This window comes from Ceratotherium simum, chromosome 39 (genome assembly GCF_057802395.1).
Source record: "Ceratotherium simum simum isolate JZ-2026a chromosome 39, ASM5780239v1, whole genome shotgun sequence".
NCBI lineage: Eukaryota > Metazoa > Chordata > Mammalia > Perissodactyla > Rhinocerotidae > Ceratotherium > Ceratotherium simum.
Genome location: NC_141938.1, coordinates 9,035,294 through 9,060,447, shown reverse-complemented (window position 1 = coordinate 9,060,447; position 25,154 = coordinate 9,035,294). Strand labels below are relative to the sequence as shown.

The 25,154-nt window shown below is 36.7% G+C and overlaps 1 protein-coding gene and 2 pseudogenes across 1 annotated transcript; all 3 read left to right on the top strand.

The window, feature by feature from the left end:
• The first annotated feature begins 976 nt into the window (after nt 1–976).
• Nucleotides 977–1,918, top strand: LOC101390339 (olfactory receptor 7G1-like). The gene has a single exon (XM_014790413.2). The coding sequence runs from the start codon at nt 977–979 to the stop codon at nt 1,916–1,918; it is 942 nt and encodes a 313-aa protein (XP_014645899.1).
• Nucleotides 1,919–13,833: 11,915 nt separating this feature from the next.
• LOC101390585 (olfactory receptor 7G2-like) lies at nt 13,834–14,772 on the top strand (annotated as a pseudogene).
• Nucleotides 14,773–22,375: 7,603 nt separating this feature from the next.
• LOC106800145 (olfactory receptor 7G1-like) lies at nt 22,376–23,330 on the top strand (annotated as a pseudogene).
• Nucleotides 23,331–25,154: the final 1,824 nt, after the last annotated feature.

The window sequence follows — 25,154 nt, the reverse complement described above, 5'->3', positions numbered from 1 at the left end:
ACAAACTTAACCAGTACACCACCAGACCAGCCCCAATATAGGCAATATTTTCTAATCTTTGCTCAAGTATAGAGCATAAACTCAGATGGATGCCATGGTCTGGTACACGATACTTCACGAGTAGAGTTGGGCATATCTTATAGGGAAGTGAAAAGATTTGGGGGCGTTGTTCAAGATGAATTATTACAATTTTAAAGAAGAATTATGAAATCTGAGTGATGGTTTAGGAACGCTAGTTCTGTAATATCTGGAGGAATTAACAGAGATTAGTCAAGAGAGTCAATTCAGCAGTCAAATGATCTGGTCTCAGACCCAGTCTTTATCATGAGCTGTGTGCTTTGTGTCCATGATGTCACCTCACCTTACTTAAGGTTCTCTATGGATAAATGGAGTGATTGTATGATCTAACTCCTCTGTACTTTAACAAGCCTGTAAAATGATTCTGATTCATGCCAAAGTTTTGGGACCATGGTCTACAGGAGAGAGTGAATAACTTCATTCTCATCTTTCTTTTTGTTTGAGACAAGAAATATTTCTGAAGGAAACATCATGTCTTCTTTTTATTTCAATCTCAGCACTTGGCACAACGTGAAAAAAAGAGTTGGTGATCAGTAAAAATAAGGGCCAATAAAAAAAATAGAGGGAAAGAGAAAGTAAGATGATGAAGGGGAAGAAATTAGAAGAGGGAAAGATCTGAATTCACGTTCTCTTTGACTCACAATATACAGCATTTTTTTTTCTTTATTTTAAGCACTGGTTCTTAAACTTTAGCATATATCAAATTTATCTGGAAGGATCGTTAAAACTTAAATTGCTCACCCAAGTCCTCACACCAAAGTTTATCAGCAACAATTCTGGAGTGGAACTACCATTATTCATTTCTAACAAGTTCCCAGTTGATGCTACTGCTGCCTATCCAAGAACTATTCATTTTATTTTCTTTTCACCTCATTTTTCTATCAGATTCATCAACAACATGGGGCACAGAAATCAAACATATATTTCAGAATTCTTTCTCATGGGATTGACAGATGATCCAGAACTGCAGCCCCTTATTTTCTGCCTGTTCCTGTCCATGTACCTGGTCACCATCCTGGGAAACCTGTTGATCATCCTGGCTGTCAGCTCTGACTCTCACCTCAAAACCCCCATGTATTTCTTTCTCTCCAATCTGTCCTTTAGTGACATCTGTTTAAGCACAACCACAATCCCAAAGATGCTAGTGAGTATCCAAGCACATAATCATAGCATCACTTACTTAGGCTGCCTCACCCAGGCCTGTTTTGTCCTGATTTCTGTTGGTTTGGAAAATTGTCTTCTTGCAGTAATGGCCTTTGATCGCTACACGGCCATTTGTCATCCACTGAGGTACACAATCATCATGAACTCTCGCTTCTGTGGACTGCTGATTCTTCTCTCACTGTTGTTAAGTATTGTGGATGCCCTCCTCCACAGTCTGATGGTGTTGCAGCTGACCTTCTGCACTAACCTCGAAATCCCACTATTTTTCTGTGAAGTTGTTCAGATCATCAAACTTGCATGTTCTGATACCTTCATCAATAACATTGTGATATATTTCGCAGCTGGCCTATTTGGTGGTGTTCCTGTGTGTGGAATCATTTTCTCTTATACACAAATAGTCCTCTCTGTTTTGCAAATGCCATCAGTGGATGGAAAGTATAAAGCTTTTTCAACTTGTGGTTCTCATCTCTCAGTTGTGTCCTTATTCTATGGGACAGGTTTGGGGGTGTACATTAGTTCTGCTCTTACTAAGTCTTCCAGAAACACTGCAGTGACTTCAATGATGTACACTGTTGTCCCTCAAATGCTGAACCCCTTTATCTATAGCCTGAGAAACAGAGACATGAAAAAGTCCGTGATAAAACTCATTGGTAAGATACCATTTGTTTTTCAGTAGTGTGTTGTTTTTCATGTCCACCCATTTGTGTATTTTCTGATCATCCTTTTCTTATTGATTTCTAACTTTATAATATCGTGGTCAGAAAAGACATTGTGATTTCAATCTTTTTGAATTTACTGAGACTTGCTTTGTGACCTGACATATGATCTATCTTGGAGAATGATCTGTGTACACGAGAGAAGAATGCATCTTGTGCTATTGTTAAATGAATTATGTGTACATATCAGCTAGATTTTGTTCATGTATACCATTTTTCAAGTTCTCTATCTCTTATTGATCAGTCCAGAGGTATATTCATCCTGCAAAGTTTTGTATTGAAGTCTCTAAGTAGTGTTGTAGAAATATTCACTTCTCACTTCACTTCTGTCATGTTTGCTTCATGTATTTTGAAGTTCTGTTGTTTGGAGTGTATGTGTTTATAATTGTTATATGATCTTAATTATTGACCCTTTTGTCTCTGTCTGTCTGTCTATCTATCTATCTATCTATCTATCTATCTATCTATCTATCTATCTATCTATCATCTATCTATTTCTATCTATCTATCTATCTATCTATCTATCTATCTATCTATCTATCTATCATCTAGCTGTATTCTATCTATTTTTTTGTATATTTTAATAGTTTTTACTTAAAATCTTTTTTTTTCTGATATTAGATCTCTTTTGGTAAATATTTGCCTCGAGTATATTTTCCATCCTTCATTTATAATCTATTTGTGTTTAGGAATCTATAGTGAGCCTCTTGTAAATATCATATATTCACATTATGTTTTTCTATCTCTCTTCTAATTTCTGCCTTTTGATTGGAGAGTTTAATCCACTTACCTTTAAAGTACTTACTAATAAATATACACTTTATTCTTTACTTTAAAAATTTATTTTCTATATGTCTAATACTTGTTTTTTGTTCTTCATTTCCTCCATTACTGCCTTTTATTCTATCTCCTTGATTTTTTGTTGTGAACAATTTGGATTTCATTTCTATTGCCTTTTTTGTATATCCAGATAATTTTCTTTGTGGTGACAATGGGCATTAAATTTAAAATGCCAAATTTTTCACAACCTAATTGAATTCATACCACTTTTACTTCAATAGCATGCAAAACCCATGCTCTTATATGGCTCTATCCTTTCTCCTATGTGTTGATACTGTCACAAATTATATTGTTATACATTGAGGCTAATACCATAGGTTTAAAAATTTTTACATGTTTTTTTAAATCCAGTGGGAAATAAAAAGTGGAATTGTAAACCAAAAATGAAATACGAGCTCTTTTACCTTCCTACACCTGTGTCTCTGCCAGAAATCCTCATTTTTTCATACGGTATTGAATTACTCTCTAGTGGCTTTTCATTTCAATGTGAAGGGATTCCTTAGATATTTTCATAGAGCAGGCTTAGTGATAGTGAACCTCTTCAGCTCTATTTATCTGGTATGTTTTATTTCTCCCTCATTTTTGGAAGGAAAGTTTTGGCAGATAAATATTCTTTGTTGACAATTTCTTTTCTTGCAGCACTTTAAATATGTCATCTCATTATACTCTGGCCTTTGTGGTTCTGATGAGAAATAGGTTGTTAATATTTTGAGGATCTCTTGTATGTGGAGAGTTTATTTTCTCTTAAGTTCTTGTATGTGATGAGCTCCTTTCAAGATTCTCTTTCCTTTGGCTTTGTCAGTTTGATGATAATGCGTCTTAATGTTAGTATCTTTGATTTATCCTCCTCGGAGTTCATAAAGCTTCTTAGTTTTGTAGGTTTATGTCTTTCACCATATTTGGGAAGTTTTGACCATTAATTAATTAATTTGACCATTAATCCTTCAAATATTCTTTCCATTTTTTTCTTTCTCTCTTCTCCGTCTGGAACTCTCATAATGAATATTTTTTTCAGTTGATGGTGTCCCATAGGTCCCTTGGTTTCTACTCACTTTCCTTCACTCTTTTTTTTTTTCTGCTTCTTAGACTCAATATTATAATGTGTAGCTCTTTATTTCAGAATATCCCCTAGAGTTTTACTTAAAAAATTGATGAAGGTTGTAGTAGCCTATTTGTTTAGTGACTTTCCCAAAATATATTTGCAAAGACTGAAATTTCTGTTGTATGTAGACATTGAAATCTATGTTCTTTAGCTTTGTTATGCCTGTGCTTTAATAAATTTCCTTGAATAACAGGAGTGATACAAACAAACAAGCAAATAACACACCTCTCTTAGTCTTTACATATTGGATCTGTGCTGCAATACTCTTTCAACACATATGCACTGAGACTTGAGGTTAACATGAAAGTTTTAGATCTTCTCTGGTCTTTTCTGAGTATATTTCTTTCCATAGACATGCATGTACCTTTCTAAAGTTTCCCACATTCTTGGCTATTTTTTAATGTCCTATTTCCTAAAGAAAATTTTCCTCTCTTTTTGCTCTGAGGCTTAGCTGGTTTATTTTGTGTTTTTATTTTAATATTTTATGATAGGCATATCTGGTCTGTCAGTTTCCTTTGCAATGTTTTTGAACAGTGCTTGCTGCTTTTCCAGCCTGAGTTCTGAATTAGGAAAAACAGAGATGAATGACTCATATTAGTCCTTCAGGTAGCCCCAGACAGGTTAGAACAGGCATACAGAGTGATTTGAGAAGAGATTTACTCTGTTTCCTCTGAATCCATGGACCATGGTCTCATAGCGAGAACACAGGCTGTGACCATTTTAAGACTAAGACTACTGCCATGTCAGGGAGGGAGTGGGACAAGGGCAAGTAAAAATGCCACAAATGTTTTCTGCCTGTTTGAAGTTGCTTTTTTCTTGATTCAGAACTCACTTGGTTCCTGTAAAATTTCATTATTTTCAAGAGTTCTGACAAAGTTAGTTCTGGCAGTTTCTGCTTATTTTTCAACATTTCTTTGAGAGGATAAGAGCTTCCAGCTGCCTAATATGTCCTTTCGCCATTTTGCTGACAAAGTATCATGGACTCGCTCATGCACAGTCCATTTTGATAATAGAGAATATATTATAAACTGCTAAATATAATATATAGAAACAGAATGCAATGAGCCATATGTAGACTTAGTCCTTAGAATATGCTTTTTAAGGTATATTTTCTATATTTTCACTTGCGTTTTATAAGGTACACATCTCCCTGTAATAAACTATATTTTTGAGCCTAAATATCCTTTCAATCTTCCTTAGATTGTTGTTATAAAGGGTGCCTTTGAATGTGCCTTAGGAAAGAAAACTAGATTTCAATTGCAGACGGAAATTTTGTCCATGTATGAAAGGCTCTTGAAATGGATGTGAACAGAACTAGGTGGATGGAAGAGAATTGCATACTTTTGGCATCCCAAGATGAAGGAATGAGCTAGTTTTAAGTTCTTCCTTGTCTGAGCTTTTAGGGGTTTTCACTGCCCTGGGATAATAATGAAAGCAAAAGAGTTTGACTAATGAGAAACTATGGATATTGAAGCCCCAAGGGCCACAGAGACTGCAAAGAGTCTGCCTGTGGCCACCCTACTGAATAGCCTTGCTCAGGTCACTAGGCAGCAACTCTGAGCCTCTACCCGGGTATCTCACCTTTGCACAACAGCCCAGCCTTTCACTCTATGTTTCCATGTGCCCTGAGAACAAGGCTTATATTTTTTGTCTTTCAATATCAAAGGGAGCACTGAGCATCCTTCCTTAGGGTTGGTACCCAGTCATCTGACATTTCCTAGTCTGGTTTTCAAATCGGGAGAGGTGTTTGTCTACCAGCCCGTCTGGGGTTGAGTGGGAGCATGCTGAAGATGACTTGATCTTATTCATCTATGAAGTGTCTGCCTAATTGTCTATCATCTGACACGTTTTCTTGTACCTTTGCAACAATGCTTATCAATCTGCAAATTATCTACTCTGATCCTAAAGTTCTAGGGTCTTTTTCCATTCTCAGGGGAAACTTTATCTTGCACAGTTTTGTGGAATATTGTAGAATTCTCTAAAATATTCCTCAATTTCTGGGAAGGGGATTAAGGTGAATGGCCATCTTATATTTATCCTTCCATGTCTGGTTGTTTATATTCCTTTGTCGGGATGGCCACTGGTCTTAACTCTGGTTCTTGTCTATGAGGACTCTCGCACAGGAGACAGAGGACTAAGCAAACCTTATTGACTACATCCCCAGTACCAATATCTCTTTAGTAACCTATGAAATATTTTAACAGACAGAATAACACAGAATATCAGGACAAGTCCTCATGTTTCCAGAATTAATACATTTTGACATTTGCCATATAGTTCTCTTCTTAAAGTAACAAAATAGCTTGTATAAAGACAATATTAACTTTTATTTTCCTCCATTCTTGTCATTCTGTACCCAGAGGCAATCATATACTTTAATTTGTGGGTCCCTTGGCATTGTTTTAAACTGTTTTCACACAGACACATGCGTGTGAATGTGTGTGCATGTGTGCTTATGTACATATGTGTGTGTTTGTATCATGAAACCTTATGGGGATATTACAATGATGAGAAATTAATAGCCAATATCATCTAACACAGTGCTTGACATAGGGACTTTCTTTTTTTTTTTTAATTTTATTTATTTATTTTCCCCCCAAAGCCCCAATAGATAGTTGTATGTCATAGTTGCACAATCTTTCTAGTTGCTGTATGTGGGACGCGGCCTCAGCATGGCCGGAGAAGCAGTGCGTTGGTGCGCGCCCGGGATCCAGAACCTGGGCCGCCAGCAGCGGAGTGCGTGCATTCAACCGCTAAGCCACAGGGCCCACCCGACATAGAGACTTTCTTAATATCACCTATAGTGATTTGTTTATGGCATGAACATGACCGGACATGCCAGGGTTCATTGTAGGGAGGAAAGTGAGGGGTGGGACAAGATAAAAGAAGAGAAGAGAAAGAAAGAACAATCCTGGTGAGGTAACTGCAAGTTTCAGGAAAGAATTCATGTGCTGAGACTCCCATTGTAAATCTTGCTCATATATAGAAGCAGAGGGAGGAAGCAAGTGTTGGTCCACCCCATTCTGGTTCATTAACTTCCACTCCTTTGCTGTATTCTTTTGTCTTACAACATCACAACTTATTTCTTCTTGAAGTAATGGGCATTTATATTATATACACAAACACACACACACACACCAACAGGTACCATGGTCAAAACCAATTGTCATCCCTACAAGGGGACATAACGAACCAGACATAGAAGGATAAATATAAGGAGATTATCCACCATAATCCACTGCCTAGTAATTAAGGAATACTTCAGAGAATACTAGAACATTCCTCAAAACTGTACAAGAGAATTTTTCTCCTGAGGATGGAAAACACCTTAGAACTTTAGGATCAGAGTATAAGATTAGCAAATTGATAACTATTGTTGCAAAAGTACAAGAAAATATGTCAGATAATGGACAATTATGCAGACACTTCATAGATAAATAAGATCAAGTCATGTTCAACATGTTCCCACTCAACACCAGATGGGCTGGTAGACAAACACCTCTCCCTATTTGAGAAACAGACTAGGGAATGTCAGATGACTGGATACCAACCCTAAGGAAGGATATTCAGTTCTCCCTTTGATATTGAAGGAGAAAAATGTAAGCCCTGGTCTCAGGGAGCGTGAAAACATAGAGTGAAGGCTGGGCTTTTCTGAAAAACTGATGGTCCCCAGGAAGAGGCTCAGAAGTGCTGCCTAGTGACCTGAGCAAGGCTATTCAGTAGGGTGGCCACAGGCACATTATTTGCAATCTCTATGGCCCTTGGGGTTCAATATCCAAAGTTTCTCATTAGTCAAACATTTGCTATCATTCTGATCCGAGAGCAGTGAAAACCCTTGAAAGCACAGAGAAAGAAAAACTTTAAACTGCTAAGTCTTTCATCCTGGGATGCCAAATGTATGCAATTCTCCCATCCACCTATTTTTGTTCACATTCTTTTCAAATGCCTTTCACACATGGACAAAATTTCCTTCTGTAATTGAAATTTAGTCTTCTTTCCTAATGTACATTCCAAGACACCCATTATAACAACAATCTAATAATGACTGAAAGGACATTTAGGCTCAAAAATATAGTTTATTATATGTATCTCTATATAATATATACATATATCTTACCTATGAAATGTAAGTGATAATATAGAAAATATACCCTAAAAACATATTCTATGTGCTAACTCTATGTATGGCTCATTGCATTATTTTTCTACATATTACATTCAATAGTTTCTAATATATTATCTATAATCTAATTGGACTGTGCATGAAAGAGTCCATGGCATTTAGCCAGCAGAATGGCCAAAGGACAGCTTAGGAAGCTAGACTCCCAAAGAAACATTGAAAAACAAGCAGAAACTGTCACAACTAACTTTATCAGAACTCCTGAAAACAGTCAAAATTTACAGCAACCAAGTGAGTCATGAATCAAGAAAAGAAACTTCAAACTAGTAGAAAACTTTTGTGGCATTTTTACTTGCCTTTATCCCACTCCTTCACTGGCACGGCAGTAGTCTTAGTCTTAAAATGGTCACAGCCTGTGTTCTCAGTGTGAGACCCTGTTCCATGGATTCAGAAGAAGCAGAGTAAACCTCTTCTCAAATCATTCTGTATGTCTGTTCTAACCTGTTTGGGAACTAATCTGAAGGACTGAGATAAGGCATTCATCTCTGTTTTTTGTAACTCGGGCCAGTAAAGCAGTGGGCATTGTTTGAAAACATCACAAACCAAACTAACAGCCCACATATGCCTAAGGTAAAAGATTAAAGTCAAAACATAAGATAGACCAGCTAAGCCCCAGAGCAAAATAGGGGAAATTTTCTTTAAGAAACTAGGAAATTTAAAAGCAGCCAAGTGAGAATTCATGGCTTCAACTGTAAAAATGCAAAAGTTTTGATGCCAATAGGGTCAAATGATAAAAGTAATTATCATCTTTCCTACAACGACTTAGAGATTGAGTAGGTCCAGGCAGAGAACCACAGGGCTTCATTTCATTCTGCCATGTGTTGGCTTCTTCCTATGACTGTTCCTCTGATGGTTACCAATGTCTGCAGCAGTGTAGGGACATTTCAGACACAATAGCCCAAAACAGAAATATAACTGCCTCTCCTTGGATTTCTTTGCAAAGCAGACATAATTTTTACAAAGAGACATCCAGAAGACATTTTTTTTAATCATCAACATTTATTAGTGTTCTATATCAGTTTCCTGCTGTGTTGTAACACATTACCACAAGCTTAGTAGCTTAAACCAACACAAATGTATTCTCTAAAGTCTTGGGGGTCAGAAGTCTGAAATCATTACATTGGGCTAAAGTCCAAATGTTAGGTTCCTTCTGAAAACTCTGAAAAGAGAAGGAAATGAGGAGTTATTGTTTCATGGGTACAGAGTTTCTGTCTGGGATGATGAAAAAGTTCAGGAAATGGATAATGGTGATGGTCAAACAACATTGCAAATGTTCTTAACTCCATAGAACTGTTCACCTAAAATGGCTGAAATGGCAAATTTTATGGTGTTTATTTTTTACCACAATAAAAACATCTATCAAAAAAAGAAGGAATTGAACCTGATAAATAGCATTTTGCTTTCTAGACCAGAAACCAACAAACAGAAACAATTCCAATGTACCAAAGCTTTAAACACAAAAGTCAAAGTGATTAAATATTACAGAAGACAATATACAAAAATATTTTTATGACCTCAGGGGAGTTAAACATTTCTTAGGAGAAGAAGCACAATCCAAAAGGTAAAGACTGAGAAATTCAAGCACTTTAAAAACAAGACACTAAAACAAGTGACTCAAGAATGAAAATTCAGAATTGTTCTTTCAGTATAACGAGAAGAATAAAGCAGGGAAAATAAATTTTTAATGAAATATTTCCAAATGTGCCCTTGCTCACCCCATCAATATCAATGTGATTTATTACTCAGTACAGATGTAAACAAATGTCAATATATCCCAACACATTCAGGGATGGTTCAACATCCTCAAATCCATCAAGGTGATACACCACATTAACAAAATGAAGAATACAAATCACATGATCTCAATAGATGCAGAGAAAGCATTCGACAAGATACAACATCCACTTATGATAAAAACTCTGAATAAAATGGATATAGAAGGAAAACACTTCAATGTAATGAAGGTGGTATATGACAAACCCACAACTAATATCATTCTCAATAGTGAAAAACTGAAAGAACAGGATCGAGACAAGGATGCCCACTGTCACCACTCCTATTTAACAGAGTATTGGAAGTCCTAGCCAGAGCAATCAGGCAAGAAGAAGAAATAAAAGGGATCCAAACTGGAAAGGAAGAAGTGAAACTGTCACTATTTGAAGATGACATGATCCTATATATAGAAAACCCTAAAGAATCCACCAAAAAACTTTTAGAAATAATAAATGAATACAGTAAAATTGCAGGATACAAAATCAACATACAAAAATCAGTTGCGTTTCTATACACTAACAACAAAATAGTAGAAAGAGAAATTAAAAATACAATCCCATTTACAATTGCAACAAAAAGAATACAATATCCAGGAATAAACTAACCAAAGAGTTGAAAGATCTGTAAAATGAAAACTATAAAATGTTGTTGAAAGAAATTGAAGAAGACACAAAGAAATGGAAAGATATTCCATGCTCCTGGATTGGGAGAATTAACATAGCTAAAATGTCCATACTTCCTAAAGCAATCTATAAATTCAGTGCAATCCATATCAAAATCCCCACAACATTTTTCCCAGAAATAGAAGAAGGAATCCTAAAATTTATATGGAACAAAAAAAGACCCCAAATAGTCAAAGGAATCCTGAGAAAAAAGAACAAAACTGAAGGTTTCACACTCCTTGATTTCAAAAAATACTGTTAAACTATAGTAACCAAAATAGCATGGTACTAGCACAAAAACAGACATAGAGGTCAATGGAACAGAATTCAGAGCCCAGAAATAAGCCGACACATCTATGGACAGCTAATTTTCAACAAGAGAGCTAAGAACATACAATGGAGAAAGGAAAGTCACTTTAATAAACGGTATTGGGAAAACTGGAGAGCCACGTGAAAAAGAATGAAAGTAGACCATTATCTTACACTGTACACAAAAATTAACTCAAAATGGATTAAAAACTTGAATGTAAGACATGAAAATTCTAGAAGAAAACATAAGCAGTACGCTCTTCCACATCAGTCTTAGCAACTACTTTCAAGTACCATGTCTGACCAGGCAAGAGAAACAATAGAAAAAATAAACAAATGGGACTACATCAAACTAAAAAGCTTCTGCACAGCAAAGGAAACCATCAACAAAACGAAAAGACAACCTAACAATTGGGAGAAGATATTTGCAAACCATACATCTGATAAAGGGTTAATCCCCAAAATATATAAAGAACTCATACATATCAACAAGAAAAATAACAAACCAATTAAAAAAACGGGCAAAAGATCTGAACAGGCATTTCTCCAAATAAGCTATACAGATGGACAACAGGCACATGAAAACATGTTCAACATCATTAACTATCAGGGAAATTCAAATCAAAACTAAAATGAGATATCACCTCACTCCCATCAGAATGGCTATAATTAACAAGACAAGTGTTGGAGAGGATGTGGAAAGAAGGGAACTCTCATACACGGCTGGTGGGAGTGCAAACTGGTGCAGCCACTATGGAAAACAGTATGGATAGTCCTCTAAAAATTAAAAATAGAGGTGCCATACAGTCCAACTATATCATTGCTGGGTATTTATCCAAAAAACATGAAAACACGAATGAGTAAAGATACATGCACCCCTATGTTCATTACAGCATTATTCACAATAGCCAATATTTGGAAGCAACCTACATGTCCATCAAGGGACAGGTGGATAAAGAAGGTGTAGTATATACACACAATGGAAAACTACTCTGCCATAAGATACGATCAAATCCAGCCATTTGTGACAACATGGATGTACCTCAAGGGTATTATGCTAAGTGAAGTAAGTCAGAGGGAGAAAGTCAAATACCATATGATCTCACTCATAAGCAGAAGATAAAAACAACAACAAACAATCACATAGAGACAGATATTGGATTGATGATTACCAGAGGGGAAGAGGGGAGGGAGGAGGGCAAAGGGGGTGATTAGGCACATGTGTTTGGTGATGGATTGTAATTAGTCTTTGGGTGGTTAACAGGATGTAATGTATACAGAAATTGAAATATAATGATGCACACCTGAAATTTATATAATATTATAAACCAATGTTACCACAATAAAAACAATTTATATATATATGTATATATACATATACATATATACATATATATACGTATATATATACATATATATGTATATATATGTATATATGTATATGTATATATATGTATATATATATGTATATATGTATATATATACATATATATATATCCCAGCACACTAAAAAATCAATCCTTCTCTCTTGCTGCACTGGTACTAGCTGTCTACTTTCTGTCTCTATGAATTTGCCTCTTCTGGGTACCTTATAACTGAAGTCATACAATATTTGTCCTTTTTGTCTGGCTTCTTTCACTTAGCATAATGTTTTCAAGGTTCATCCATGTTGTAGCATGTGCCACGGTTTCATTCCTTCTTATAGCTGAATAATATATATGTATTTCACATCTACAATTATAACCAGGCTTCCTGATATCATTGATTACATAGATGTGCCATTGGTTGTACCTAAAATAATAATAATACTGGAATCCAATTAGAGAAGCGTAGTGGGTCCACATTTGCAAGGTCTGTGAAATAGTTGTGAACAGAAGCTGATGAAGAATTGAATGGTGAACACTTGGCCTCTTATCATCAGGGAATTCACCATCCTGAATTCTGTCATTCTATGGTCTTGGTCTTTAAGGATTTGCAATGCCCTGGGATCAGAATGACAGTAAAATTGGCTAGCGAGGGAGGAGCTTTGAATATTGATCCTCCAGGGATACAGAGAGTACAAATAGTCTGTCTGTGACGACCTCACTCAACAGCCTTTTCCCGGTAAAGAAACAGCACACTAGAGTCTCCTCCCAGAGATGATCCCTCATGCCCAGGAGCCTGGAGCTTCACTCAGTCCCTCTCCTCCTAAGGATAGAACTTCAGTCTGCATCATTCAATATCTAGGAGAGATGTCCTGCATCATTCCACAGTGATGTTGTCTGGGTAAACTAATGTACCTTAGTTAAAATTTGGGAATGAAGGCGGGTGTTTTATGACAAGGTCATCCAGAGGAATCTGTGAGGAGAGTACACGCATCAGATGATTAGAGCTAAGATATCCATTTGCCTCATGCATATCTTCCGTCTTCTTGACACGTTCCCTTTTATCTTTCCTCCAATCCTCAAACAACCCTTATTCTGCTAGTCTCCTACTCTCTCTACCATGGCAAAGAACATTTTCCTTCTCAGCAGGAATACCCTCATTTGCAAACATGGTGATTGTTATAAAATTCTCTGCCATTCACTTAATTCTTATAGTGGTCACAGAGAGGAGGTTTTGTCAGTTTCACTATATCTTCCAATTCTTGGTTTTTAACACACTTTTGCATTATCTCTATTGCCATGCTGTCAGGTCTCTGGGGAAGGAGGTGCAGATCCAGATAGAATCATCAGCCTGCCTCCCTGGACTACCTGTTTCTCCTAATAAAATTACAAATTGGTTTAAATAATCAGAGCATTATAAACAATGCAATATTTAAAATGATCATTCCTTAACCTTTTCCAGAATTAATAACTGTTGACACACTTCTTTATTAACTTGAGATCTTTTTTCAAAATAACAAAATTACATGTGTACAGAAGGCATCCCACCATTTGATTTCTTCCCTTCTCAGATAGTGTTTGCCTCAGATGATAGTGTTGGTCCTGGTCTAGGGACCACATCTTTTCCATCAAATTCATCAGCAACATGGAACCCAGAAACAAAACAGGTTTTTCAGAATTTCTTCTCATGATACTGACAGAGGATCCAGAACTGAAGACCATCCTCTTCAGCCTGTTCTTGTCCATGTACCTGGTCACCATCCTGGGAAACCTGCTCATTGTCCTGGCTGTCAGCTCTGACTCCCACCTCCACATACCCATGTATATCTTTCTCTCCAATCTGTCCTTTATTGACATCTGTTTAAGCACAACCACGATCCCAAAGATCCTGGTGAACATCTAAGCACAGAATCAGAGCATCACTTATGCAGGCTGCCGCAGCCAGATCTGCTTTGTCCTGACTTTTGTTTGTTGAGAAAATTTTCTCCTTGCATTAATGACCTATGATAGCTATGTGGCCATTTGTCACCCACTGAGGTACACAGTTATCATGAACCCTCGGCTCTGTGGCTTGCTAATTCTGCTCTTACTCTTCATTACCATTGTGGATGCCCTGCTCAACAGTCTGATGGTGTTGCGACTGTCCTTCTGCACAGACCTGGAAATCCCCCGCTTCATCTGTGAAGTTGTTCAGCTCATCAAGCTTGCATGTTCTGATACCCTCATCAATAACATCCTGATATATTTTGCAGCTAGCATATTTGGTGGTGTTCCCCTTTCTGGAATCATTTTCTCTCATGTTGAAATTGTTTCCTCTATTTTGAGAATGTCATCATTAGGCAGAAAATATAAAGCTTTTTCCACTTGTGGGACTCACCTTTCAGTTGTTACCTTGTTCTATGGGACAGCTTTTGGAGTGTACATTAGTTCTGCAGTGACAAACTCTTCCAGGAAGACTACAGTGGCTTCAATGATGTACACTGTGGTCACTCCCATGATGAATCCCTTCTTCTACAGCCTGAGGAACACGGTCATGAAGGGAGCCTTGAGGAGGCTCATTGTTAGGGTACCTTCTTTTCTGTGATTGTGTCATCTGATTAGGGTTGGGTTCACTAGAATATGTCAAAGTGAAAGGAATCCTGATGATCCAGAATGCCTAACTCCTCTATCACCAAGTTCTTCTTAAATGAATAGACAGCACGACAGCTAAGTGCATTTTAACTGAGGGTGAAACTGACTCGCTCTATGTCTAGTTTTGTGATGTTTAACAAATGATTTCCAATCTCTAAGATAAGTTTCTTTGGTCAGGGTTCATAGAAGCTGAATTTCAAGCAGAAGTTCTTGGTATAGTAAATTTTTAAGACTGTTCTCAGCACAAGGGAAGTGAAAGAATGTGGATAGATCAGAGAAAATACTTAATCAAGGCTGTGGTCATAGCAGAGGTTAGATTCTACCTGATTCCGTAGATAGTGCCATGTGAATTGCACCCAAGAGTTAAGCCTACTGCGAGACATGGGCGCTGATCTTTCATACCTTAAATCATTAATTCCTAAGACTGGACAGTGGTAAATTGTACATGTGCAGGGCAAGATTTTCATCCACAACACTCAACTTCATCATCTGTAAAATTGCTGTGATTAGATTATCTCAGTGGTTTGAAATGATTGTGGTATATTTGTACTTGATCAGTGAGGCAACCTTAGTTCCTAGTAAGAGAAAGAAATCCTGACTCTGATACACTCAAACTGTAAAGAGAGTTATCTTTCATTACAAGAACTTGAGAGGTAGGGACTGTACAGAAGTGAGAGAGTAGGGATTCATTCAGTCCTCCATGAAGTGGCTTCAGCTAGGGATGATTCTCCTCATGAACCCAGAAAGCTGCAACAGGTACAGGCATCAATCATGTATAGACATGATTCCTGGAGACAGAAAACTGGCTGTTCTCACCTGAGCCTACTATTAATGAAGATTTATTTATGATAGACATTTCCATGGCATCATCCATAAGACATCACCTTTAATCTCACTATTGAGAATAGGATCATATGCCACCTACTTAACCTAATTCTTGGTGTGGGGAAATTGATTACTACAAGAACATTAGATTGACGATATGGAGTGAAACTTCTGCTTGGAAGTCCACCCCCATAAGCACTACAAACACTTAGGACACTGCCTGGCACCTAGTAAGCACTCAATAAAATTTAACTACTATGATTGTGTTCCATATCTTGCCTATATTCTTAAATCTCGTAATCCTATTGATCTCATGTATTTTTACCACTTGCTTCAGCAGTTAGATGTTTTTTCTTTTATGGTTATATTTATCAGCTGCTTTTACTGGTCTGAGTAATACAATAAAATAAATAATTGTTATGTAGGCAGGAAAAAGGTTGGTAATCTTTTGGCATTTTATTTGCTTTGAAATCTTATTGATCAATTTGTAAGAATGTATCTGAGTTTTCACTTCTCTCCTTAGTCATCTTATATTGCTGTGTTTCTTACGTATCTCTGGTGGAGTCTATACAGAGAAACATAATTGAATAAAATTAATTGCATTATTGATGTCATAGAGGATTGGGTGCAGTCTTAGGGCTGTAATGCAAAACTCGTTAATGTGTTTATCAGGAAAGTTATTCTATGAAGAACTACTTTCCTATGACAAGGAGATGTTGAGTGTAAGACAAGAGAAGAACAAAGCGAAGGTGTCAGGGTTAGGAGAATTACTTTTCCCAAAAGCACAAAAAAGCAGGGCCATGAGTTCGAGTCATCTCTGAAAGTGAGGGGGTGAAAACAGTGGAGGTCTCAAATGAGAATCAAAGGCATTGCTGGAGAGCTTTTCCTTCTGGTCGTCAGTGGAGTTTGAGGTTGGTTTTATTTTCAACACCATAACTGGGAAACAGCTCCAATCCCAGCACTTGAGGTATCTTCTAGTGCAGAGCTTCCTCCATTGATCTCCACAGAACAGCTGCAGAGGTGAACCACTGAGACCTTTGTTCATACAAAGGAGATATCCTTGTCCTCCAGCAAGAACTATTGATGTTTAACCTCTGGGGAGACATGCGAGGGATGAAATTTTTTAGTAAGCATTTTGTGAGATTCTGATGATCTCTGAAGTCTGACTTACATGACTTTCGTAAAGAAGAACATGGGAAAATATATTTATAATTAGGAATATCGAAGGGCCTTCTCTCAGTTTCACTTGTTAAAATATCATATACGCAGTAGTGCATAAAATCTATGTGTAGTTCTGAAAGAACAGTAAGATAAAAGCAGTGCATAATACCCATCTTGGGGTTAAAAATAAAGCAATGCTATCATCATAGAATCCAACTGAATGATCTCCCACCCACATCACCCTCTCCTCTCCCAGTGACAAACACAATCCTGAATTCTACATTAATCAGTTTCTTTGATGTTCTTTTATTAGGTTGAATCCTGTGAAATTGCCAGTATTTGATCATATTTACCCTAAGGAACTGTCAATAAGATTAAATGTAACTGTCTTATCATCCCTGTATGTATTCCTCTCCAATTTAGAAATTTGCCTCTTTTCAAACCTGTTAAAAGTTTAATTGTAATATATGAATTTTGTGTCCTGATTGTTTTTCTCATTATTGTACTTTTGAGATTCAGTCACATTGTTGAGTGTAGTAGTAAGCAATTTATCTCTAATACTCTGTATTTTTGCATTGTGTATGGTGATGTTTCAAACTAGATCCTTTATGATATTGATGGAAATTTTGTGTGCTTGTAGCTAGTTTTTTCGCTATTATGAATAAATGTGTTTGAATATTCTTTTGCATGTCTCCTGGTAGAAATGAGAGAGAGTCTTATATTTGCGATGTAATTATTGGTTAAAGGGAACATGTATTCTCCTTTGGGTAGTTCCCAAGTGTTTTACTAAATGAATGAACCAATTTATGCACACATTAAATGTTTCTCTTGAGCCATATCATCACCAACACTTTTTCATTTATACTGACAATTTTGTGGATATAAAAATTATTTCATCAACTGGCATATGTCTTATTATTATATGGTTGAAAGTCTTTTCACACATTTTTTTTCTTTTCTATAAAATATATATTTGTGGTATTTCTACTGAGTTATCTTTTTCTTATTAATTTTTATGAGTTCTTTACATAATCAAGATATTAGTCAGTCATATGCATTGTAAATTTCTTCTTTAAGTGTATGACTTTGGATATTCTTTATAGTTTTTCTATGAATGAACAGAAGTGCTTCATTTTAATATATAGTTTTTCAATAGTTTCTATAATAGCTTGTACTCAATAGGTTTTGTTTATGAAACCCGTTAGTAGTTCGATCTGAAGAATTTTCAGTTTTGGCTTTCACATTTGAAGCATGAACTCTCCTGGAATTTGGTTTTCCCTTCAATGTGAAACAGGATCCAAATTCATTTCTATGTTCCTGAATAAACTGCCTAATTACATGTTAATTTCTTTATCAGCTCTATCTTCTGATCAGTAGGTATTGTATTTACCCCTACAGCAATATAACGTTGTAATAATTGTTGCACACCAGTCAGCTAAAAATAAGTTTGCTGTGGTAACAAAGAAACCTCATACTCTATTAATTATAACTACAAAGTACATTGTATCATGGTTTGCTTCTCTGATAATTCACAACTTACTGTCACAATATTAATAACAAAAAGGACCATAATTTCGACGAATGGTCCATAATTATGTGTAAAAACTATGTTGAATTTGCTACTTTGAAATATGGAAAAGTTGGTATTGAAATTCTGTAACAAAAATAAAATACCTACTACATGCTCAGTCTATTTTTTTAATTGTGTTCGCATATATAACATAAAATTTGCAATTTTAATGATTTTTAAGCGTGACATTCGGTGGCATAATTATATTCACAATATTGTGCAGCAATCATCACTATCTGTTTCCACATGTTTTTCATCTCCTCAGTCTCTCCCTCTTCCTCAGTCCCCGCAATCTCTAGTCTACTTTCTGTCTCTATGAATGTTCCCACTCTAGATAGTTCATATAAGAGGAATCATGCAATATATGTCCTTTTTTTTCAACTTTTTATTGTGAAGATTATCAAACATACATAAAAGTTGAAAGAATAATAAAATGAACACCTATTTACCAACTACCTAAATCCAATAGTTGTTAATATTTTGCAATATTCCATCCATTTATGTATATTTTTACTGTGTTAAAATACACATAACATAAAATTTACCATCTTAATGACTTTTAAGTGCACAGTTTATTAGTGTAAATATAAGAACTTTTTCATCTTGTGAATCCGAAATTCTATACCCCTTAAATGACAAGTCTCTTTTTTCCCCTCTTCCTGGCCCCTGGTAGCCACCATTCTACTTTCTGTTTCTATGAATTTCAGTACTTTAGATACTTCGTATGAGTGGGATTTGTCTTCTTGTAACTGGCTTGTTTCTCATAACCTAATTTTCTCAAGTTTCATCCATCTTGTATCACATGACAAAATTTCCTTCCTTTCTAAGACTGATGTTCCATTATGTATATGTTAACTGTATTTTATTTATCCATTCATCCATTGAGGGACACTTTGGTTGCTCCCACCTCTTGACTATTGTGAATTGTGCTACTATAAATAAGGATGTGTCAATATCTCTCAGAATCTTTATTTTTAAATGTCCTTTCCATCTTAGACTGTTATCTATACTCCTGTTTTAATCTTTCAAAAATTTATCTTTAAAATTATCATACAGTAAAATGCACTTTTTGCATACTGTTCTTTATATTTTAACATGTGGATGCTAACTTGTGTTGCCATTGTAGTCACATGCTCCTTTGTCTCTGTGAACCATTGATCTGTTCTCCATCCTTATAATTTTGTATTTTTCATAATGTCGTATAAATGGACACATAAGTCACCACAATGTGTGCATAAATGCTTATAGTAGCTCTATTCATAAATGATGAGAAATGAAACAACTCAAATGTACTTCAGTAAAGAATGCATAAGTAAACTGTGGTACATCATTATAATATAATAAAGAGGAATGAGATATTGATACAGGCAACAACTTGTATGATTCTCAAAGGCCCATTATGCTGTGTGAAAAAAGCCACATGCAAAAAGCATACATTTATTTTAAAATTCTTGTCTTGGAATGAATTGACGTTCTGATTCTTGGTTTTGTAGGTTCTCCATTTTAGGATTACATTCTTCCTGGGTATTTAAATTTTGAATTGTAGATTCATTTTAATTGCTAAGTTTTTTTCCTCTCTCTCTTTCCATTTATGTGCTAATGCTTTATCAACCAGCAGATTCACAGTTGCCCTTATCAACCACAGTCCTCTAGCCTTGAAATTCAATCTTATAACTGATTCTTGCTGTTCAGTGATTTTGAGAATATAAAATATCCAGCCACTAAACCTTCAGGTAGTTTGGATCAGTTCTGCCTTGGAAGCTCTTCTGAAATTTTGCACTGTTCTAAGTCCACAGTCATGGTCTGAGGCAGTGTCCACAACTCTTGTGTTCACTCACATTTCTCAATAACAAACCTCTACCTGTGCCCTTGGCTTTATATATTTTATATTTCTATGAATTTTTATACTTTATCTATTATTGCATGTGTCTGATGCAAATGAGGTTAAAGGATGACATTACAATGCCATCTTGTATCAAGAATATTGTGTGTTAACAAAGTTCATACAGGAGCAGTTAACAATAGAGGAAAGATTGATAGACACATTAAAATATTTAATTCGTTAAAGGTGAAAAATTTTTAATTAACATTAATGTGGAGTATCATCTACACCGATTAGATAATGGGTGAAACCTAACTAAATGTACTGAGATTATACCTGCACACAAGTGCTTTGCCATGACATTGTAACTTCTTTTTTCTAAACTTTTTTTTTTTCCTGAGGAAGATTCGCCCTGAGCTAACATCTGTGCTAATCTTCCTCTATTTCATATGTGGGTCACCACCATAGCTTGGCTGCCGACTAGTGGAGTAGGTCTGCACACAGGAACCGTGGAACTTAACCACTAGGTTGGGGCCAGTTCCTGCATTGTAACTTCTTACAACTCTATTAAAAATCAAGAAGCATAATTTCACCCACCATCCTCTAAAGTGAATAAAAATGTATATGGAAACTATTGTGATGAAATTAGACAAGATGATTTAGAAAATCTAAAAAGGGAATAACATCTGTCTGTATTGATTAAGACAGAATTGTCACACAGAATACATTAAAATCTATTATATAAAATATACACAGTGAATATTAAGTCAGGAAAAATTCAGTGACTCTTGGAAAGAAAAACCAACACTTGAGTCTTTCTAACTTTACCATAACTTGGCTATATTTTTAAATGTATTATTTATATCTACATACATACTATATTTTGACACCTAAAATTGGTATCAGACTTCCTGATGTCATTGCTTAGAGAGATACGACTTTGTTTGTACTTAAAAAAAGAAGACTGGAATCCAATAAGAGAAAGATGGTGAGTTCATGTTTGCAACATATTTGAAATGGAGATGAGTAGATGGAGTACATCTGATCTCATAGGGTCAGGGAAGCAGCCATCTTGAATTCCTGCTGTCTAGAGTCTTGGTCTTTAAGGGTTTGCACTGTCCTGGGATCTCAATGACAATAAAAGTGCTCGGCTAATGAGGAGTTTTGGAAATTGAGTCTCTAGGGATACAGAGACTGTAATTACCTGTGACCAGCTCAATAACAGACCTTTTCCAGAAAAGCAGTAGCACATCTGAGCCTCCTCCCAGAGATGGACCCTCTTACCCAGGAGCTTGGGTCTCACTCAATCCCTCTGCCCTTCCTGAGGAAAGATCTCAAAACAGATGGTACATTCACGGGAGGTGTCAAGCATCATTCCACTGTGATGCCAGTCAGGTAACCTAATGTCCCTTAATCAATATTTGGAAATGAGGGCTGGCGTTTTACTACAGGTTCACCCAGGGGAATCTATGAAGACAGTACACACATCAGATGACTAGAGCTAAGTCACCCACAGTCCTCGTGCTTAACTATCTGTCTTCCTCTTCCCATTTCCTTATACTTTGCACCAATAACCATGTATCTCTTATTTACAGATCTCATACTCAGTCTTTACTATATCCAAGACCATTGTCCTCCTAAGTAGAAACTTGAATCTTCTAAAACTATGTGACTTTATAGAGACTTTTATAGAAATTTCCCCGCATTTCTGTGGTGGTGGGAGGCAGAAAGGTTGGTGAAGTTCACCTTATCTTCCCATTCCTAGTTCTTGTCACACCTATGTATTATCTCTGTAGCCTGCCTCTGAGGTCACTGGATATCCAGAGGGAATCTTCAAACTGCCTCCCTACTCTATCTATTTCTCATTATAACATTACCAAAGGTTTTAAATAATCAGAGCAACATAGATAGTGTAAGTTAAAAAAAATAAAAAAAAACAGTCACTACTTAACCCTCCTGAGAATTAATAGTTGATGCTTTGCTATAACAGCTTTAGGTTTTTACAAAATGTAACAGAAAAATAGGCATACAGAAGGCACTCCTTTTTTATTTCCCTTCATTAGCCGCCTTCCCCTCCCAAGATGATTTTTGCCTCTGGTGATGCCCTTGCTCTTTGTCTAGGGATCACACAATTCATTGTCTTGTTACTGCATCTTTTCCATTAGATTTATCAACAACATGGAACCCACAAATGAAACAGGTGTTTTAGAATTCTTTCTCATGGAAGTTACAGAGATTCCTGAACTGCAATCAATTGTTTTCGGCTTGTTCCTGTCCATGTACCTGGTCACCGTCCTGGGGAACCTGCTCATCATCGTGGCTGTCAGCTTTGACTCCCATCTGCACACCCCCATGTATTTCTTTCTCTCCAATCTGTCCTTTATTGACATCTGTTTAAGCACAACGACTATCCCAAAGATCCTGGGGAACATCCAAGCTCAGAATCAGAGCATCAGTTATACAGGCTGCCTCACACAGGTCTGTTTTGTCCTGGCTTTTGCAGGTTTGGATAGTTGTCTTCTTTCAGCAATGGCCTATGATCGCTCTGTGGCCATTTGCCACCCACTGAGATATACAGTCATCATGAACCCCCACCTCTGTGGAGTGCTGATTCTTCTCTCCCTGTTTATTAGCATTATGGATGCCCTCCTCCACAGTCTGATGGTGTTGCGACTGTCCTTCTGCACAGACCTGGAAATCCCCCTCTTCTTCTGTGAAGTTGTCCAGCTCATCAAGCTTGCATGTTCTGATACCCTCATCAATAACATCCTGATATATTTTGCATCCAGCATATTTGGTGGCATTCCTTTGTGTGGAATAATCTTCTCTTATATTCAAATTGCCACCTCTGTTTTGAGAATGCCATCAGTGGGCAGAAAGTATAAAGCTTTTTCCACCTGTGTGTCTCACCTTGCAGTTGTATCCTTATTCTATGGGACAGCTTTTGGCGTGTACATTAGTTCTTCTCTTACTAACTCTTCCAGAATCACTGCAGTGGTTTCAATGATGTACACTGTTGTCCCTCAAATGCTGAACCCCTTCATCTATAGCCTGAGGAACAGGGACATGAAGGGAGCCTTGAGGAAACTCATCAGTATCTAAAGTATCTTCTCTTCTTGATTGTGTCATCTGATTAGGACTGGGGTTCCTAGAATGACTCAAAGTAACAGAAATACTGAGTGAGCCAGGATGCTTGATTCTTGCATCACTAAGTTTTTCTAAAGTAACTGGATAACATAATGGGTAGGTGAATTTTAACTTGGGGTTGAAACTTGACTTGATGTTGGTATAGCTCTGTGTTGTTTCAAAAATGAGTTCCATTATCTAAGTTCAGTTTCTTTGGCCAGGTCCATTGAGCTGAACCTGAGGCAAAGATTTGAGTGATTTTGTATTAACATTCACAGAAGAAGAAAAGTAGAGAAGTTGGGTGGGTCAGGGAGAGGATCCAAACAAGTCTGTGGTCATCGAGACATGATTCTGACAATTCCGTAGCTAGCAACATATGAATGCACCCCAGAAATAATCCTACTGTGAGACATGGAAGTAGCTGATCTTTCATACCTAATTCAATAATTTCTAAGACTGGTCACTAGAAAACTGTATCTGTGCAAAGGCACCATCAGCATTCACAACACTCAGTTTCATTACCTATACAACTACTATAATTTGATTATCTCAAGTGGTTTGAGATGATTGTGAAACTTTTGATCTTGATCGGTGAGGAAGCCTTTGTTTCTAGTAAGAGAAAGTAATGCTGATTCTAATATACACAAACAATAAAGAGAGTTATACTATTGACAAGGACTTCAGAGGTCGGGGATGTAGAGGAAAATTCATTCACTGCTCTATTTGGTGGCTATATCTTGGGCTGGTTACCCCCATGGGTCTACACGGCTGCAACAGATATAGGCATCATATCCAGGCATGATGCCCAGGGACAGAAATCTGACTGTCCTACTCTGGCTCCATTGTTACTAGACATTGCATGGAGTCATCCAGAATACATCCCATTTCATCTCTTCACTGAGAATAGGATCGTATATCACTTAGTTAATCTAATTCTTGATGTGCAGAAAATGATTGCTATTAGGGGCTTAGAGTGACCATATGGAGTGAAAATCCTCTTGGGAAGTCCACCTGCATAAGCACTACAAACACTTAGGACAATGCCTGACACCTACTAAGTACTCAATAAAATTTAACTACTATCATTGTGTTCCATTCCTTGCCTACATATTCTTAAATCTTGTCATCCTATTGGTCTCCCATATTTTTACTACTTGCTTCAGCAATTAGATCTGTTTTCTTTTATTGTTATATTTATCCATTCTTTTTTCTGGTCTGAGTAATATAATAAAATAAATAATTATTAGATAGACAGAGTAAGTGTTGATAATCTACTTCTCACATCCTATTTGCTTTTAAGATTCTCGTTGGCTTATTTATAAGAATGTATCTGAATTTGCATTTTTGTCCTTGGTCATCTTTTATTACTGTATATCTTACACTTCTCTGGGGAAGCCCACACAGAGAAACATAATTTAATAAAATTAATTGTATCATTGATGTCATAGAGGATTGGGTGCAGAGTTCTAATGCAACGTCTTTATGAGGACAGTTATTCTCTGCAGAACTGCTTTCCTTTGACAAGGAGATGCTGAGTGTAATACAAGAGAGGAGAAAAGGAAAGTTGTCAAGGTTAGGAGAATTATGGTCCCCATAAGCACAAAAAATCAGGGCCACAAGTTAGAATCATCTCTGTGGGTGAGGGGGTGAAAATAGTGAAGGTCTCAAACGAGAATCAAAGGAGTTGCTGGAGAGCTTTCTGTTCTGCTCGTCAGGGGAGGTTGAGGGTGTGTTTTTTTCAGCACCACATTAAGAAACAGGTCCCCGCCTGGCGTTTGAGGTATCTGCTAGTTCAGAGCTTCCTCCACTAATGTCCACAGAACAGCTGCAG

Excerpts from the sequence above, each read along its gene's own strand:
- LOC101390339 (XM_014790413.2), top strand. The coding sequence starts at position 977 with ATGGGGCACAGAAATCAAACATATATTTCAGAATTCTTTCTCATGGGA.